Source organism: Corticium candelabrum, chromosome 1 (assembly GCF_963422355.1).
Source record: "Corticium candelabrum chromosome 1, ooCorCand1.1, whole genome shotgun sequence".
NCBI lineage: Eukaryota > Metazoa > Porifera > Homoscleromorpha > Homosclerophorida > Plakinidae > Corticium > Corticium candelabrum.
Genome location: NC_085085.1, coordinates 7530328 through 7551527, shown reverse-complemented (window position 1 = coordinate 7551527; position 21200 = coordinate 7530328). Strand labels below are relative to the sequence as shown.

General features: G+C 40.2%; 1 protein-coding gene across 3 annotated transcripts in view; it reads right to left on the bottom strand.

Moving 5' to 3' along the window:
* LOC134179499 (uncharacterized) overlaps positions 1–19950 on the bottom strand; it is a 35882-nt gene extending 15932 nt beyond the window's left edge. Inside the window, exons 1-11 of one of the 3 annotated variants that reach the window (XM_062646421.1) lie at positions 19117–19950; positions 18514–18600; positions 18340–18453; positions 14915–14988; positions 14741–14848; positions 14567–14688; positions 14352–14504; positions 12901–13194; positions 6291–6949; positions 6148–6207; positions 6048–6095 (exon numbers count right to left, since the gene is read on the bottom strand). In XM_062646421.1, the coding sequence (XP_062502405.1) occupies positions 6048–6095; positions 6148–6207; positions 6291–6949; positions 12901–13194; positions 14352–14504; positions 14567–14688; positions 14741–14848; positions 14915–14988; positions 18340–18453; positions 18514–18600; positions 19117–19260 (1863 nt within the window). In that variant the 5' untranslated portion in view covers positions 19261–19950. The remainder of the gene's footprint in view (positions 1–6047; positions 6096–6147; positions 6208–6290; positions 6950–12900; positions 13195–14351; positions 14505–14566; positions 14689–14740; positions 14849–14914; positions 14989–18339; positions 18454–18513; positions 18601–19116) is intronic. The other 2 variants (XM_062646430.1, XM_062646413.1) reach the window with 2 other exon arrangements.
* Between the last annotated feature and the right edge of the window lie 1250 nt (positions 19951–21200).

Sequence of the window (21200 nt, the reverse complement as noted above, 5' to 3'; positions counted from 1 at the left end):
AAGGCCAGAAAAGAATCTAAAACATTGGCACGAAAGATTTTTGATTCAACTGCAGAAATGCAATGCAATGGTGCTGCTGTGAAAGATTCAATTGCCTCATAGAAGCATGCAATGTCCTTCATGACTTGTAAACTAAAAAGCCTGATCTATCCGTCTGTCTGTCTATCTGTCTGTCTGTCATATATTTTCCAACATCAAACTATCATACATTGCTGCTAAATCACAAAATTTACAAGTCCACACACAACTTAACAAGTAATATCTCTGTCTGTATGTCTGTCTGTCCATCAATGCATATATTTTCAAACATCCTGCAAAGTACATTACTAAATTCCAACAGATATTAAGAAACATACAAACTACACACTGAAAACAAGAGACCAGACTCTAAAGGTACGTACAAGATAAAAAAGTCAAAAGAACCGATAACATCAGAATTCAAAAAAGGCCAAGAAGATGGCAACAACGGAATCTGCACAAGATGCAATAAGCTACAGGCCAAGGTAAAGCTGCAATAATAGCAGATGAAAAATCACAAGATGGATGACAAGATGAAAACAAAGAAGAGATGATGATACTAAAATCCAGAGTAAACATACTAGGCGACGAGGGCAAGGCAACGTTGTAATAATCAATGTGTCAGATGCTGAACTCACAACATAGACGACAAGATTAAGACTAAGACATAATGATGACAAAAGCATCTGGAAAAGGATGCAATAATCCCAGACGCTCAAGCCACAACAGTAAAGACAAAATGCAAACTCGATCACAACAAAGAACATAAGCCACAGAAACAATAAACAATGAAAAGCAACTCACTCAACAAAAAATTTTATACCAAAAAGGAAGGCATCATACAACCAAATTGGACTGACGCAACTGACAAAAGCAGAAATAACCGCTAAAAATGTCAAAAAGATGTTGTCCTCTTCTGTTGATGACTTCTACTTTGCAGAAACTATAGGTTGCAAGAGCTACATTCATTCATCCAGGTCTGTCTGTCTGTCTGTCTGTCTGTCTAGTGTACTTGTACAGTCTTGCAACTCTCGTGTGATTTTTTGAAAAGTTGTCGAAGTTGTCTAAGTGCGATATTGATGATTTTCTGTATGATAAAGACGTTCAACATTTTGTTCATTGACTGTTATTCTTATCCATACGTAAAGTTAGCGATTGTTATTGGTAGAGTAAGAGTTCAAATATAACAATCTGTCTGTCTGTCTGTTTGTCTGTCTGTCCATTGACTGTTATTGTTTTGCATAAAGTTAGCGCTTATTATCGGTAGAGTAAGCGTTCAAATAAGATATCTGTCTGTCTGTCCGTCAATCACATATATTTGAACTTTTATCTACGATACATTTCACAATGCAGGGTACTGTCCAATTACTAGTAGTGTTCATCAACTAAACTAATCTGTCTGTCTGTCTGTCTGTCGTCTGTAACATTAATCACACCAAACTATTGGGCCAATCGCCACAAAACCATGCATGAAGACTGCATTCCACACCTCAATGCAACTGACCATTTTGGTTTATGGGGAAATGCTTTTAAAGGGACCCTTTGAGGTCAAGAAACCAAAATTAATAACAAGGATGCTCTTATAGCTAGACCTTAACCCCGCCCTCAACATTCCAGTGGGGAACTAAAAGTCCATTCCAACAATATAGTAGGTGCAGTGTGGGAATTGTGGAGTGAGGACTGGACTTTTGTCAGCTTGGGCTGTCTATTGGAAAAATAGGAAATTGAATTAGCGTAACTACTTCAATGACTCTGCTAAACACAATGTAAACGCAAGTTTACAAGCTTGGTGATGGCATTCTAGAATATCTGCAAAAAACGCTACTGACAAAAGCAGGTGCGGATGTCTCCTCAGGCTCTGAATGAGTTCCCTTGTGACTCTGAAGACAGTCATTGATAACTGACTGTCTAATGTGTTCTACGAAATGCAATTAAGGTGATGAAATCTACTGTTTAGCTAGAATAGGATGGGCCATGTCAGACTAGGTTGAAGTCTACATACGTAATATTGTGGAAGTTGCTCGTTCTAACGTATCTGAGCCTCATTCTGACTGTTACAATACACCAGTGTCTCCACCTCCTCATGTGTGTTCTGAGGTATCAGTTCCATGTTTGTAAGTTCCCGGGATACCAGGATCTGATAATTTCCCCACACTGCAACTATTGTCATCTCTTAGATTCTCAAAAGTACACCTGAAACAGGGCAAACACAAACTGACCGTGATCTGAGCAATGACACATGCAGAGCACCACTGTCTGTTCCCGATAACTGTAAACTTTAAAAATCTTCAATATCTTCGCTGTTTTTTGGACTTTGGGGGTGATCGCTTGAAACCGCTAGGTCTGGCATTTCTGTTTATCAAATTATCTAAGTCCTTCCTAGACAGGAAACGGAAGGATACAAGGAATGGAGCAATGGTCATTTTCAATTATCTTGTTAAGACCAACTGATCAGCAACTGGAACCACTTAAGATAACTGGTGTAACATGGTCCAACTGACAGCTCTTAAGCACACCTGGTGTGACCTCTACCTCATTACTCACTTAGTTCGCACTTGCCATATAGCCTAGCTTCTCACTGGACTACCCTGCTTTTAGCCAAACGCGTACATGCTAGTTGCCAGTAAGTGATAATCAATTTCAACGACAGTTTATGACAAGAACTAACCTCACGATAGACCATGAAACGTTCTTTCGTGGCTTGCCTAAAGATAGCATCGATGACTACATCTTGTAAACACCCAGCAGCAACCACTACCAATAGAAGCAGTAATATTATTATGCCTCTTTATAACATTTATAGGGTCTTTAGTTCACCAGAATTTGATGATGCGGCAACATGGCAAGATCAAAGAAACCTCACCAGACTTTTCCCTGCTGGAATGTTGAAGGCGGGGTTAATCTGAGACTATTGCTGCTTAGTTAGTGGCATGACAAACCTGTGAGTTGACGTTTGGCATCTGATGTAAAACACAGAGCCCATCTGATTGTAGTAGTAAGATCTGGCAGTGCTGGTCTGGTTTTAATTAAGTGACACAATGTCTGCATTCTGACATTTGGAAGCTACACTCGAGTGAAACAGGTCAGCCTAATTTTGATGCAATAGGGCATGGTGTGTCACACCTGTCCAATATTTACTGAGCAATGTTGGGTCTTTCTGCTAGTGGTATATGCATGTATAGTTTGAGAAAGCTTCTACAAATAAACTGAGAAGTCAATAGTGTGTATTCTAAACTAATAAAAAATACAAAACCCAGTTTTAAACAAGTACTGTATCTAATGACTCAACAAAGAAAATCTTACTGCAGTGCAATCAATGCTATTCAGACAGCAAACTAGAAGCCATGGCCTCTTTGTTAGGAATTAAGTGTACCCATCATTCTGCAAACAGCTGATAAGCCTGTGGCAGACAAAGGGTACAGAAACAACACACATGCAGTAACCAAGTGACAATCTAAACTACACATAGAGAAATTTCAAGCAATTAAAACAATTTAATTGACAACAAACAGAATCATAACTTAACAGAAGGAAAGAATGTAAAACAGACAGATAAGGCCAGACCAACTAAATTTATTGATGCTCGGATCTTGAAAACCTGACTGACCAACCAAAAATAGAAAACATGACCACGTGACACTTAAGCATGTACAATTTTTTGTTGTCTAGCTTTAGACAATGCTTCTAGCCTTAGACAACGCTTCAGTTATAAAATCTTAAGGACCACATACATGATAGCTAAACAAAAACTAGCAATTCGGTTTGCATTCTAAAAATAAGTAAATGTAGGACAGCATAAAACCTCAGGTCCAAAGGGGACAGCACAATATTTGAAAAAAGAACAATGAGTTGACGACAGCAGTTTGACACACAAATGAGCTGATGCAGTGACAGTACCGTATTCCCTCACATAAAGGCGCATGCGCTTATAAGTGAGAAAGTGCATTTTTTCTTGCCGAAGTAAACGCTTTTTAAAACTCATTTATAAGCGCATGCGTTTGTATAAAATTTTTTGTTTAATTTTTGTATTTGCTAATGCATCAGTAAACATACAGTGAGAACAGGTCCTAGTCGTCTTCATCAGTTTCTAAAAGTGTCTCTTCATCGCTATCAGTGCACGTGCTAGTGTCCGACTCCGAGTCGCTAGACTGCGATAATTCTTCGCTAACATCTTCTCCACCCAACATTGCAGCCAGTCGACTGTGCAGCATAACATCGCTTTGGCGGAACTTTGCACAATGCTGCATTGCCTAAATGAATTTGCTATAATTTCCACGTCAAGTGACCTCCAGCATTCAACCACCCATTCTGCCACCTGCTTGTACGAAGCAGATTTTTGGTTACCGGCCCAAGTATATTCCCTAATCCCATCGGCTAGCCAATCCTTCCATTTCTTCCTCATCACGTCTTTGAATGGCTTGTTCCAAGACAAATCACACGGCTGCAGTAGTGGCGTCATTCCGGCTGGGACGTAAATGGCTCTAGTTTGATGTTCTCGAATCAAATGATTTTGAATTCGAGCATGCAGATGACTGGCGTGACGATCAAGAACCAAAACAGCTGGTTGACGAAAGATGGAATTCTTTCGGCGCTTCCAAACATTTTGCAACCAGTAGTCTAGAAGCTCCGTGTTCATTGAGCCGCCTTTCGAAACCTGGACCACAACACCAGAGGGAAATTGAACTTTCGGAACATTCTTCAGTCCACGAAAAATCAGCATAGGAGGAAGCTTACTTCCGTCAGCAAGGGCGGCCAAAGCAACAGTGTATCTCATTTTTTCTTTCCCTGTCGTTTTCGATAAAACAGTTTTCACCCCTCTAAAATCAATGCTTCGGTTTGAGGGCATGTCGAACCACATGGGAGTCTCGTCCATATTCCCAATTGCAAACATTGGGTAGTCTCTCTCTGCGAGGGAAACTGGGCATTCATCCATGAATTTCTTTGCCAAATCGGGAGCATCAATAGGGATTTTTTGGCCCTCAGACGTAATGACGCGTGTGCACAAATCGTTTCGTTTCAAAAACCTGCAAAGCCATCCTTTCGACGCCTTGAACTGTCCTTCGGGAGAAACTCCATTAAGCGTTTTGTACAATTCCAGTGCTTTTGATTGTACGTCAGAACCATTAACTGTTATTCGCTCCTCTCTTCTAGCTTTGATCCATTCCATGAGCGATTTTTCTAACTCAGGATGTCTTCCGTGCGAGCTTTTGGTTCGCAATGGTCGTCTTCTTTTGCGTGTAGGGACGTCTCGCCTCTCGGATGCTTCATCAAGCCTGCTCTCTTGCTGTCGCCACCTCTGCACAACTTTTCGATGGACTCCGTACTGCTTTGCTGTTTTTGAAACATTTCCGTCGTTTACTTTCAGAGAGTCGAGAAGCTGACGCTTAAATTCAAGGGAATAGGACTTGCAATGCATGTCGCATGTACAGATGCTGTCCGAACACGATTATCCCTCGCCTAAAAGCGCATGCGCTTGTACTCGAGGTATAGGCGCATGCGCTTATTCAGTTCACTTATAAGCGCACGCACCTTTATGTGAGGGAATACGGTAGCCATGTGCTTAACAGCCAAGAAATGGCGCTAAAAAGGAGCACTTCCAAAAGAGACAAGACTGATCCATTGTGAAAGAGCCAGTGAAACGCAAAAACAGACACAGAAGCGAAAGCTGTGAACTAAAAGGATAAGCAGGAGTGGAAACAGAGCAGGAACACAAGTACCATGAAAAAGCCAACAAAATGCGGAAACAGACACAGAAACAAGTGCTGTAAAGAGACAAGTGAAATGCAGAAGGAGATGCACAAACACATGCTGTTTACACCGGTGCAGTCACTAATTTGCAATACAAAGCCTTCCACAAAAAAGTAACCGCATGTGCACACATCAAAATTCTATTTTTATTAAAACCCGACCGGCAAATCCAATAATCAAGAAATTTAGTTGGTCTGGCCTAAGCTATAGTATGCAACCAACATACACACAAACAATTCAGTACAAGAATGAATGACCGTGACTACAAATTTAATAGATACCTTTTGTGTAACAGAAAACAGCAAACCTTCCATTACTTTACAGATTGCCTACACAAAAAAAATCAACAACACACTGATCACATGTGCCATATTTACATACCTTGTTTACAATACAGCTTTGCCTCATCATTTCAGCACCTTCATATTCACTATCCACATTCTGAAGTGCAAAACAACACATACAGAAATAAAGAAGAAACAGTACAATTAGTGAAGAAAGTGTAAAGTTTCAAATTGTAATACTTCCACAGCTAGTGTCTGTGACATCCTTGAAGTGTGAACCAGAAGGCTCTTCTTTAGTCGTCGATCAATATGTGAAGCATGCTTCTCTTGCGTCAGAGAATTAAAAAGAAACCTGGTGTCCGTCGCTTGCTGTCCTACTTGAGATGGCGTTTGATTTCCTCTTGTCTTGATATAACCTGCTTCAAGTACTTGTTGTTTTACAGGATCAATGGCACCGATAGCTTTCTGTTGAAAGGCTTCATTGCCAGTTACGACATTATCAACTGATTTACATCTCACTATATCTCTCTCTGGTTGTTCTCTGTCAGCTGATCCTTTGATTAGTTTTGGCTCATTTGCTAAAGGTGAAAATTGTGATGCTTTCCTGCTTTCATCAACAACTGATCTGGCAGTTTGATCTACAAGATCAAATAAAGCAGCTCTCTGGCTACGTAGTGAGCCACTTGCCTGGCTCTCCTTATATTCACTAACTGGTTTTGAATTCATGTGACTTGCCCTTGAGCTTTGCTCTTTACTTTCAGTTATGTCTTCTGTCATTTCTGACTTGCTGTTTGTTTTCAAAATTAATTCTTGAGATGGATGGTGACTTGTTGCCTGAGGTCCATGTTTGCAAAATGAACCTCTGGACTTCTTTAGTTTGTCATTAATAGTGTCATCATCTAACACAAAATAACAACCATAGTTAGCAAGTCCATTTCAGAATGTAAATATCCTTCAATGGTGCCATTTAGCTAACTGCGGCACCAAGAAAAAATTAGCAAAGACACTTGGTAATAATCTAAAACAGTAACCAACTGTTTGCCTGTCTACCATGTTGTCCGCCTGCTTGTGGTGTCTGTCGTATTACTTAAGGGTGACACTATAAGAGAACAAATTACTACCTACGCTTTGGCTATATTATATTCTTCACTTGCTAGCCAATACATGTTTCTGACATGTCTTTGTATTTGTCACTCAGTCAAAATATCTTAATACTTTGGCAAAGAGATCTAGAGACATTGAAGGTTGCTGCAACAAAGCCGAGTTTCGTTGTTACTGGAGGAAGAGATTCTCTGTTCTTCTACAGAGATCAAATGCAAGTGTCATTCTACACAAGTTGTCACGTCTTCTTCCAACAGAAGAGAAAGAATTTATGCTGGAGAGTGCCAGTCACGGCACTGTCATTAGAATTGATCTTCAACTACTATTTGCATGCGTATAGTTTTATATTATAGTTTGCTGTAACCGCGATTCCACTGACTTGAACTGTAATGGATAATATTTTTACTTTTAGTGTTTGTACGTAGAGATTTGTGTATAATAAATGTCAGTCAGTCAGCCAGCAAGCCAGCCAGCCAGCCAGCCAGCCAGCCAGCCAGCCAGCCAGCCAGCCAGCCAGCCAGCCAGCCAGCCAGTCAGTCAGTCTGTGACCATGATTCTACTGACTTGAACTTTTACACACTGTACTCTGTACGTAGAAGTTTGTGTCTAATAAATGATTGTCAGTCTGTCAGCCAGTCATTCAAGGCGCTGCACATTAGAATTGATGTAGAACTACTAGTTGTGCACAGTTTTAACTTGTACTTTGCTGTGACCGTGATTCTACTGACTTGAACTGTCATGGATAAATATCTTTAACTTTTAGTGTTCTGTACATAGATGTTCGTGTCTAATAAACGATGTCAGTCAGTCAGCCATTAAAAGTGTTCTTTATTAAATTGATCAGACCTACTACAGTATTTGTGCATAGTTTTAACTTTTAATGTTCTGTAAGTAGAAGTTTGTGTCTAGTAAATGATTTTTGTCAGTCAGTCAGTCAGTTGCTGTTCATTAGAATTGATCTAGAACTACTATTTACGCATTGTCTAAACTTGTGACCGTGATTCTACTGACTTGAACTGTCATTTTTAACTTTTAGTGTTCTGTATGTAGAAGTTTGTGTCTAATAAATTGTAGTATAGTGGAATGCGTTGCACTTGCGCAGTAGCAATATAGTACGTGGTAACTACACTCTGTCTACGTCTTACGTTCCAAGATACCACAGTGACAACGGGGATGGGATGCTTTCGTGAGATCAGTGTCAACTTTTAAAGCAAACAAGGAAGACTGGCCCACCTACGTAGAGCACGTGGAGCAATTCTGTTTGGCAAATAACGTCAAGGAAGACACACGTGCTGCCACCTTGCTTTTGCTCATAGGAAGCAAAACCTATGGATCGCTGAGAAGTCTCATTGTGCCTACCAAGCCGAGCACTCTTTCACTTGATGAGATTGTGACAGTTTTCTTCGCTAATTTGGGCCAAAACCGCTTGTTATAGCGGAACGTTTCCAATTCAACAAACAAAATCAAGCCCGGATGAGAGTATCAGCCAATATGTAGCAGCTGTATGAAAGCTAACACAACACTGCGAGTTTGACAGTTTTCTGGATGATGCATTGTGAGACAGATTAGTTTGTGGATTGCAGTCGAGTCACATACAGAAGTGTTTACTTACAGAGTATAAGATTCCGTACAAAAAACATTGGAAATTGCTTTGTCAATGGAAACTAAGGCCACACTGCAAATGACTGGATAGTCAACCCTGATGACACCGAAAGAAATACACAAAACAGAGCAATGGGAACCAGTACAAAGCAAACCAGCAAGACAAATCTGTTATCATTGTGGCAGTGGGACACATTTGGCACCCGAATGCAAACTTAGAGAAACAAGGTGTAACTCTTGTGGTAAGAAGGAGCATTTGGCAGACGTGTGTCGCTCCAACTAGATAAGATCTTCCCCCTTTGATACAACCAGGTATATCACAAGCAGCAACAACGGAAGAAGTTCCAACAATCGACAATAGTCGTACACCGCCCATTAAAGCACAACTGAAGTTAGGTGGACGGGATGTCACAATGGAAGTGGATACAGAGCTAGTGTCTCCTCATGCCATTACAGCAGTGGAAAAGGTTGCAACTACTTATGAAAATGGAACAAGCTCATGGTGTATGATGCACCTATAAGGGACAGCTGATTCTAACATGTGGAGAAGTCCAGGTAGAGGTGGTACACAGGAATCAGAAATAGGTTTTTCCACTTCTTATTGTTGAAAGTACTGGACCAGCCTTACTCGGGCAGAATTGGCTGTCTGAAATACAACTGGATTGGCACGACATACATTCTCTGAAGGTGGATCAGCACACCGCACTACAAAGTACAATGGCAAGGCATGCAAAGGTTTTTGAGCCAGGATTGGGTATGATGACAGACATAGCATCAATAAATCTTAGACAGGATGCATCTCCCAAGTTTTATAAACACAGAACAGTTTCATATGCCATGCACGAAGCGATGGAACAAGAGCTGTCACACATAAAACATGAAGGCACCTTGGAAAAGTTTAGTACTGTAAAAGTGAATGGGCAACTCCTCTAGTGTGTATTCGGAAAAAAGACAACACTGTTCGGTTGTGCAAAGACTACAAGATCACCATAAACCAATGTATAAAAGTTGACACGTATCCACTGCCTTGCCCAGAAAAAGTAATACAAAAACTTGCAGGAGGAACAAGATTGACTACCCTGGATCTTTCACGCACCTATCAACAGATGTGCCTTGACGAAAAGTCTAAGGGCTACACCACTGTCAATACACACAAGGGCTTTTGTGTTTACAACAGCACCATTTGGCATAGCCTGTGCCCCTGCCAAGTTTCAAAAAGTCATGACGCTAACAATACAATAGACGAAGTAGGTGTCTACATAGACAACTTGCTGGTGACAGGAGACACAATTGAACAACATCTACAGAATCTGGACAAAGTCCTCGCTTGATTGCAAGAGCATGGCATACGTTTAAAATGTGACAAGCGTCAGTTTCTACAGCCATCAGTAGAGTACCTGGGGCACTATAGATGCTAGTGAAGTGTGGGCAAGTCCATCCAAGGTGAAAACATAACAGAATGTCAGGCACCAACCAATGTGGCTCAACTTTAGTCCTTCTTCGAGATGATGCAGTTATCAGAGTCGTTTCATTCCCAATCTGGCATCACTACTTCATCCATTGAACAGACTTCTGCAGAAAGGAAAGAAGTGGATGTGGACTCCAGCATGCGAAGAAGCTTTCAACAAAGTCAAAGAGCAACTGACAAGTGCAACAGCACTAAGCTATGTTACAAACCAGACCTGTAGCTAACCTAGCAACGGATGCATCACCTTATGGAGTGGGAGCAGTGATTACTCACACAATGCCAGTTGGCACGGAAAGGCCTATTGTGTTCGCATCAAGAACATTGACCAGCAGTGAACACAAATATGCACAGTTGGAACAGGAGGCCCTCGCAATTATTTTTGAGAAGTTCCATCAATTTTTGTTCGGATGAAAATTTGCACTAATAACTTATCACAAGCCTCTAATGACTATTTTGAGCCAAAAAGACAGAAGTCCCAACCATGGCAGCAGCATGGCTGCAGCGGTGGACCCTAACGTTGTCATCATATTCATACACGATGAGGTTTAGGTATTCTAGAAAGAATGCAACTGCAGATGCCTTCTCACATTTGCCATGCCCAGTACTTAAGGAGGACTTCATTATACGCTCAGAATCAGCCTGTGCTGTTGATGATTTTCAAGGATTGCCAATGACAGCCAAGCAGATAGCATTGACTGGGCACAAACAGGATGGCTGCAGGAATGCCCAGATGCCAATTCTTGCCCTTACTTCAACAGAAAATGGGAGCTATCAGTCTCACAAGATTGCTTATTGTGGGGACGTCGAGTAGTTATTCCTACAACTGCTCATTCTCGAATGTTGCAAGAATTACATACTCACCATGCAGAGTCTCCAGAATGAAGAATATTGCAACGAGTCATTTTTGATGGCCCAAGCTGGATGCTGACATGGAGGACATGGCTAATTAGTAAGTATTGTAATGTGTGTCAGCAGCTGCAAAGCAACCCAGCCGAGCTACAGCACCACTCCATTCATGGAGATGGCCAGAGATGCCTTGGTACCGACTACATATTGATTTTGCAACATGGGATAGTAAACACTTTCCAATGTTGGTGGACGCCCACTCAAAATGGATAGAGGTTTGCTACATGCCCAACACCACCAATGCGACAGCTACCATCAATGCCTTGCGGAACATTTTTGCTACACATGGCTTTCTAGTGGAAACTATTTCTGACAATGGCCCTCCATTTGCATCAGAGGAATTGCAATTTTCATGCAACCAAATGGCATATGACACATTCGAAACCCACCATTCCACCCTACTACAAACGGAGCAGCTAAACGGGCAATACAATCATTCAAGCAAGGCATGAGGAAGTCAGCTATTACTTCATTACAACACAACTCCATTACAGAACGACTCCACACACGAGCACAAGACAGACTCTACTAATGCAAAGAACGGTGAGAACAAGATTAGATCTGCTCTATCCACAGTTAACATCAGTGGTGAGTCAGCGGCAGTTACAGCAGAAGTTGTCTCATGATGGGCATACAAGGATGCAACAATTCATGATCAGTGATCTTGTGTTCGCTAAGGACTACTGAACCCATGGCCAGAAATGGGCCAATGGAGAAATCAGGCAGATGTTAAAACCTCTGACATACCATGTCTACATACCTTAAAGTGATACAATTTAGAAACGACACGCAGATCAACTTCAGCTACGACATGCTGTCACAGAAGCAAGGCCAGGGCTCACAAGCAAGGCGTTCACACCACCTACTAGTAGGCACTCTGTAGTACTAGACAAGTCACTGGATCTAGAACCTACATCAATTCAAGTACCTATACCGAGAAATCAGGAATCTCATTAATCAACAGTGTCACCCGAAATTACGGCAGACGAAACCGACGATGAAACAAGCCCAACCATCAGAAGCAACACGGCATCTGCCAGCAATTCCAAGGCTGTTCATGAACCGCAACGATCAGAAAGATCATCAAACCACAAGAAACACTGGACTTGTAAATTGTGGTAGTTGTAGTAAGACAAAGGTGTGCTACTGACTAGTAGTGTTAAATTGTTTGAGTTAGGGTTAATTAATTTCTTGTAAGGGAAAAGATGCAGTATAGTGGAATGTGTTGCGCTTGCGAAGTAGAAATATAGTACGTGGTAACTACACTCTGTCTACATCTTACGTATCAAGATACACATAAATGAAATCAGTCAGTCAGTCAGTCAGTCAGTCATAGATAATATTTTTAACTTTTAGTGCTCTGTACATAGAATTTTGCGTCTAATAAATGATTCTTGTCGGTCTACTTGTCTATCTGCATATCTGTCATTTTTATCTCTCCTACAGTTTTAAAGTCAGCTGCTCTTGTATCTACCTATTTTGCAAATCTTGCAGCAATAAAAAAAACATTATTACAAACTAATACCTTCACACATGTAAGTTTTCAAGTGGTGTTCTGCATATTTAGTGTTAGTCAAATTCATCAGATTACTAGTTTAGTCGAAACTAACGACTAATACATGTTTCTTACCATATGAACCCAGTACAGATCTATTCTTAACCAATAATTAGCATCAAGTGTGTACACATAATTCACATACACCAGTCTACTCAAGTGATATGGTAACACACAGCCTACGCTTCTGCAGTCACCATTAATGACTTGATAGATACCTGCTTCATCCAGAAATTCATTGTCTCGTTCATCTCCATCAAGCATGCTTGCATTGCTTGCAACAAGTACATCTATTGACCTTCTGTCTCTTGAGTCTTCATTGTTTCTCCCAAGATGTGCAACAGTCATTGCCATTATGTCAGTGTAATGCTCTGCTGATCCAAAACCACTTGTGTCGTTTAATTCACAATCGACAGTTGCATTTTCTACACGAGCTTCTTCGTCTGACATGACTTCGTCGACCATAGTAAGAGACTTAGACACAAACTCGATAGCTTCATCTGTACTTTTCTCTGTAATAGATGCCACATTTCTATTATATCTACTGTACAAGCACTAGTTCTAAAGGCTTTGTTTAGTTTATCACTCACAGCTACCGTAAAGATACACAGTCCTACGTATTGCATATAACTGTAATGCTATATAAATGCATCTAAAGATAGACTTACAAATACAAAACAAAACTAAAAATACTGTGTACGCAGTTGCTCTGGCATTTGAGTATGTGAAGAAATAAACACAGCTAATGTAAGTAAAATACATTAGCATATACAACAATGCAGCAAGCAAATTGAAAAACTAAAACCTATGCATTACCTCAACACTAAACATGCAAGTTCATTCTCTTTAGTTAATTTATATAACGACTTGCTGACATGTTACACAAAGCTCAATAGAATCCTTCAAAAAGTGCTGGTCATGTGTTCAATCATGTGGAAGTATGATTGACCATTCTGTGATTTAAACAATTGTCCAATTATCAAATTACTAGTCAAAATTTCCAAGCATCGCTTTAGCCTTTCATTCTAATTACCTAAACAATTTCTACATCATATTCCAATAATTTCAATTATCAACTTCAAAATTAACAGCTGATTTTGCTATTGCAACGCTTAAAAACAAAGCACAACTGGCTGTGTGATGCAGCTGTTACAGTCAGACAAAACCAACTGACAAGACACAATGCCTTGCAGCTTTTTCTTGAGCAACAGTCTTCAGGTCACTGAGAAATGGCACTTTGTCCTGTCTGTCTGTCTGGATGCTATGCATCCTTCTAAAATGTATTCCATGCAGTACAATGCTTTGTGTGGTTCTGAAAGACAGTAGACAAAATTGAGCATTTGTCTTATTGATTCATTTGCTGAAAACTGCGCTGATGTTACCAATGGCAAATGAAACGGTTGTCAGTGCAACTGCAATCAAACACCTATGAGAAACATGTCACATGCCCTAGAGTACTAAAAGCAGTCTCAAGAAATAGAAATCAATACAGACAGTAAAATGATTTGTGGAGTGCAAAACAACACATGAACTTTACATTAGTCAAACTCAATGCTTAGCATTGGCAAACTTCCATTGGCAAATGACCAATGACCAGCTCAAATATGATATTGAGCTCTGGATATGTGACACTTTCAATTAATACACTTATTAAGTAATGAATGCTTGCCTCTGAACATGGCTACAACCCATGAATGACGCAAAAGATCCCTGCCAGTCAAAGAAGCATTGTGCAGCACAGATGAACACTGAGCTGCGATTGTGTAGTAAACAGTTGCCATTAACACCCCAAACGATGCCAGCAGCATGTCTGCATTGCTGCCTATTGCAAAATCAAGACTACATAGTAATACAAACAGTGTGTCATCGACTGAAAATCACTACCTTGAGGTGCCCAAATACCAGACGCAACTTTGACAGTTTGAAAAAGATCAGTGGTTGACTGATCAACTAATTTTTGTACATCATCAAGACGTTGTTTTAGAGGATGACTCAGAAATGAATTACTATATCCATAACATTCAAATCTCACAAAATCATGATATGTGTGTAACTCACTCAATGAGGCTTTGAACTGTTTCTACAGCTATTTGTGCGCTACTTATCACGCAACCTGCAGAGTCTGCAAACTTGTCTTTCCTCCTCTCACACACAAATTCTAGCAACCTGAACAAGACAATACAACAGTAAAAAGTAAGTAGTGCTAAGAAATATGTTGACTATGTAACATACAGAATGGTGGCTGATACGACGCTAAAGTTCAATGCTCGGCATACTGACAACGAGCCATTCAGAAGTGTGTCATTCTAACACAAAATATAACAAGCATACTATGACACCTGTAAAATCTAATAATGTATGTAACAAAAAATTCTGTAATTAGGGTCAACAGAAGTAATAAATGTCAACTGTTGTTACCTAAACAGGTTTTACAGTTTAAGAAGGTAATATTGTTTTTAATAATTATATATAGTCTGTCTGTTGGCATACATGCTAATTGGTAAGCTTGCTAATAAACCTGCAAATTCACACGCCCAGTTGCTTGTCAAACCACCAGCCAATTACTACTCACTCAACTGTTACTGAAATTCTGCTCAGTCTCACATATCTATTAACAATCCACTCACCACTTGCAAATCTGCATGCCTGTTAATGTGCTTGCTACTGGTGTGTTTCACAACTATCTTCAAGATTACAGAGTGATTCGTGACATCAGACCTTTCAAATGCAACAACTGGCACTACCGAATAAGATGAAACATTGACGGGAATGCATTTTGGCGGTTCGCTAAAAATTGATGTAAAAGCATATTGGTGAATTTTATTATAGTGGTTGGACATCGTTGCTAGATAATTGATATATGTACAATATTCCCCACCCACTATGTAGTTAAACTAAGTGGCTGCTTCATGGAAGAGTTTGCTTTACGAAATTTAACCCGCATGACTTTACCTATACTCATCGATAGCTGCATGGCCTCATTCTCATGTTTGACATCCCTGTTTAACAGGGTATAGGCACAACAGACAGCAAGCAGTGGTTACCATCTGGTAACCTTATCCACACCACATCGCATGATGCTTGATTCACTTGGGTGATGACGTCAACATATCCCGGTGGCAAAATTGATGGCAGATTTTATATTGGCGCTCGCTAAAAAATTCGCCAATCCGCCAAACTAAATTCCCCGCTAATATTTCATTTTATACGGTATATACCTTCTTGGAAGGTTACCATAATGCCAAGTTGCTGCCATGGAAACATTTAAAATATAGTCTTCACAAACAAAAGTTTTTTGAATGAAAAGTGCAAAATTATGTAGTAAAGTGACTGCCAGCCTGTATACATTCCAAAAAAGCCTCAATATTCTTTTGCTGAATTAAAGATAAACACTGAATAATCATATTAACGGATATTGATGGCAAAAGTTGACAACTACTGGGTAAACTAACAGTTAGAATTCTACACTTAGATTCAAAGCACTGTTACGAGCTAGCAATCACATGCAAACTCCTTAATGCTATTCCCAGTTTGAAGTTTTGCCACCTGTTTAAACCTGCTCTGAAAATTATTCTGTACCTGGGTAAAGTGTAACATGAGAAGCTGAACTAAATTATTTCAACTACATCTAAACAATGTGACTTTGAAATTACAGAGAAGCCTGGCTTTAACACATCCACAAAGCGTGTACTCGAATTGTAATCCTGAAAATATTTTTAGTCAGCAAGAAACTTTCGTAAATTTCATAAAATGAGGAACTTACAATATTTAATAAGATACAAATTTTTTATGTGTATGTGGTTGTCAATTTTAGGGGGGATTAGGTGTTCCTCAGAGTCTGAGTCTGTGCAGTTGCCACAGGAATTTGGATGCTGAAGACCGTTAAAAGAATTTGCAAAAGGCAGCTCTGAGTCCATGCTCATTTGCAAATTTTCCAACCACTTTATGTTGCTCATCGGTATACAAGCTGTGTGACTTCTGTGGTCGCTTGCACATGCGCTCCTCATCAAGCTGATCAATTATGATGTTGGCTGATGCACAAACCATTTTGTTTTCACTTTCCTCTGCATTTGGGTCAGGCAGAAATGGTACACTAGGGTGTAGATACTTGTTCTGCATGCTTGAATTGGCCTAAGACAGGCACAAGAACAAAGACATCAGTACGATCATATAGACACATGACTAGCATACTGAAGCAGCTTCTGACCAGTGCTATCATGAGTGCCCTATCAGAATACTGTAACACTGAAACAACACTGCACACATGTTGGCAGAAATGTCGATCTTTGTTCTGAGAGCAACATAAGCTTATCGCAAATTAGAAAGAAGCACAGACAACACACGACAAGACGTAACTTATACAAGTTTCTCGCATACAAAAAGCCATCAATACGAATTTACAAAAATTGATTGGTCACTAAATTCTCCAGGATTACAGTATTAAAGCCACAATTTATGAAAGGCAGTACAAGCATTAGCTAAGTCTACCATACAACATGCCTGCCAGCCACCTTCCAGTGTAGTCAAATGACACGATACTGCCACTCCTCTTTACCACATTGTACCATAGCCATGGTATATTTGCTGGAGATAACTGTGATTTTGTCAAACAAATAATCAATTTTAGCATTGAAATCTCTTCAGCAGATGGCTCTCCTTTAGTCTAAAGACAAATAATACTGGAATTGACTCTTGATCTATGGAAAGTGCTGTGCAGACAAATATCATTTAAGAGCTTTTAATCTACACAGCACTTTTCATAGATCGAGTCAATTCCAGTATTACATGTCGTTAGCATACAAACTTTGTAATAAAAACTACTGTCAGCATGTCCTGTCTTCTCTCAGACTGTTCAATCTCTTACATATACCACTTGCTATAAGATTTCATATCAAATTCATGGGCTAAAAGACATGCTGTCTAAGCATTGCCTACATCTACTTGGTTTCTTGTCTAATTACTGCCACTGCTTCATAATACAACATAGCCACAGGCAAACATTTACTTCCCTTTGGAGAGCATGCACTTTGCCCTTCTCATGCATGAAGTCTCCCATGACATGATCCTGGTGTTTAATTATCTCACCAATTTTGTTTGTTTTATAGAAAGTTATTAGTCAAGAGTGCTTGGACTCATTATATCTAGTCAACATCTAAAAATTTAGTTGCTATGGCCACTAGAATAGTCACCCCTGGAGAGCTACCAGAAGAGAAAATGCTATGTAGGATATCAATGGTGGTATATCGCAGTTGCAAAACGAAATCAAAAATTGTTTTCAATGCTTGGTTTGATTTGCAGAAATTTATGCTTGTGGAAAAACTGCAGCTATAATACTGTCATATAATTTTATCATAGAAAAGCTCTGTGCCAGTTAATCTATTTCAATGTCAAGTCATATCTTAAGTTAGTCCATAGTGCCATTATAGACTATCTATATGACAACAGCATTAAAGAGGGACAGTGTATGAGAGTTTGTGACGTACATAGTGACGTTATTTGGCATGCTAAGCATAGATCAGCCTCGATAACCAGAAGCTGTCTTCCCAAGTAAGCCCACTGGTGTCTACCAACATGTCGAGAAGGAGAATTAACAAACGTCAAATGTAAGTATTATCCTACTTGACTAGTCACAAAACAAAATGCTAAATTTGTCTAACCCTCAGTGGGTCATCATCTCTCCAAGTAGGTAGTGTAGCAGCAAGATAACCAGTAATGAAAACCATGTACACAACCCTGTTGCACTTGCTCACACAATCACATAGTGCATCAGCCTGTTATCAACACATTTTAGATGACACAAACCACCAGTGTCAATAATTTAAAGTAAGTACTTGAACAATAAGCCTGTGGACAGCCTCTTCCTTAGAAATTGGCTCTGCATCAGCAACCCCTCCTATGCCCTTGGCTGTCAACACCACCTATACAGAACTTTGTTCCAAAAATCATAGAAAAACATACGTATGTTGATTGACATGAAAACATACTGCAGTAATTGTAATAAAAGTAACTGTCACAACAACAAGTAAACTGTAACAACACAAAATGTCATAAAGCCTTGTGTATACAACAAACACAAAGACACATACAAGTATAAACAGCAAACAAACAGACCAACAAACAGACAGATAGACAGACAGAGAGACAAACAATTTTTAGTTTGTTAGTGGTTATGTGCGATTGGGACAGTAGATTTGCTTAGTGCTGTATGTAGATTTCAATGTTGAAAATGTATGTATTTGACAAACAGGCAGCCAGACAGATAAACAGACAGACAACAGTGCGCACACACCAACAAGAGATTAAACAGAAGACTGGCAAGAATGAAAATCAAACTACAGACAATGTGTTCATAAACAAACATCAATATAGTGATAAGCAAATGCACCAAGTCTCTATATAGTATTCAAAGCAGTCACAACAAAACATAAAGTTACGTCTTTGGCAGTTTGAGTAATGATGTCGACGTAGAAAGAGACAACCCTGAGGCAAGATTGATGATGGCAGAAATGACTTGCAGTCTCAGTAGCTTGCACCACCAGCTTCTTCACGTGCATTATAATCTGTATACAACATATCATATTCAACTATATGTCATCACCACATTCCAAAAAGCAAGCAGAGTGTTCACCCTCAACTGGGCATTCATTATATTATGGCATATAATTCTCCCAAATTTTTGCCAGCTCTGAACAGCACCCCAACAGACTTTAGTGACTACCAAGTAAGCACCACATAATCTCTATTTAAATACATCTACAGAATACAGTTCTTTGGAAACTGTACTACGCAGAAGTCTAAAGAAGTACATATCACCACTTATCCAACTCCCTCTGAGCAACCAATATCAAAAAGGAGTCAGATAAGTGAAAAAACAAATACACGAAGCCTCAAGATTGTAACTAAACCTTGGTGTCCCAAACCAGATCTGAAAGAAAACTCCTTAACTCCCTAGTTTGGAACATTTTTACATATGTTTATAACCGCACGATGGACGAAACACTACAATATAACTAATAATTAGTGAACAAAGAGTCTCTATCTAAACATAACAATGACAAACGGTCCAAAACCATCCAGCACTAAATTGGCAAAGATGGAGAGAGAGCCGTCCATGCAAGTCAACAACAGCTCTGCTAACAGAGACACCACTCCAAAGAGAAGATCATCTTGCAGTAGTTTTGAGTACATTTGCATGCTGTTGAAGGACCACAAACCGTACGACTCGACAACCAGAGGGTAGGAGAGACCACCTGCTGTTTCCAAGTTGTTTAGATGTTGCTAATCTTTCTTGATTTCTCCGGCTGTAGCGGCAGCACCTGCATATTGTGCAGATTGGATGACGTAGGATGGTTGGAAAAATTCCTTATTGTGATGTCAAAGTAACCTGGACGGCCAAGAAGAAATCTGGGTGGTAGACATCATCAGGGCGAGAGTTGTCATAGCTTCCACAGTGTTGTTCTCTGCGAGTGCCATAATCTTCTAGCAAAGTGTGAAAAATTATATCACACACACACAACACACAAATGGACAAATGTTAAGCCCTCCAGGTCTTTCGACGTCGACCTTGAGGTCAGTTGCGGAGATAGCTCCCCCTGCCTCTAGAGACAGGGCCTCCATGCGCTACATGGAGTCTTGAAGCCAGCGATACAATCCACCTGGAGCTTGGCCAGAGTCATCCAGGGGGCACTGACAATGGCGCAGCTCTGGGACTGGACACCAAGGCCCACACATACCCATCTGCTGCATGATGTTGCTGCCAAGCCAGTGGTCTTGTCCACCCTAGTCAATGACCAGGTACTCATTTATACTCCTGAGTCGAGAGAAGCAAGTGTGGGTGAGTTTCTTGCTCAAGGAAACTGTGACAGTGTCGCCTCCACCAGGATCAAACCTTCAACCCTCATCACGGAATACAAGATCCCGGATCTCATCACAAACGCTCTACCATCTGCTCCACTGCGCCCCATACAACAAACAACACACACACACACACACACACACACACACACACACACACACACACACACACACACACACACACACACATGCACACACACACACACACACACACACACACACACACACACATGCACACATGTACGCACACACGCATGCACACACACATGCACACACCTCCTCCTCTTCTTCCTGTATTGCTTCCGTCTAAACGGACACGCTACCCCTTCAGTGGAGACAAAGACAAAGTCACAAAAAACTTTCACATGCATATTTATGCATTTGTGTACGGCATAGCCTCCTCTGCTTCGAAAGTACTTCTTACAGGTCTGGCATTCAATGGCTCCTCTTTGTTGATTTATAGGTTTTCTCTTTCAGCAATGCGTTTGTGTCTCTTCAAGTCACTAATGCGTCTGAAACCTCTGAGACATTCAGGGCAGACTTTGTAAATCAGCATTGCCAGATGACACTTGACTAGACTCCAGGCAGGCATGGTAATGGTCTGTCCAGGCAGATCTTGATCTATTGCTAAGTCATACCAAGAGCTTTCTGGAATCTTCAGATC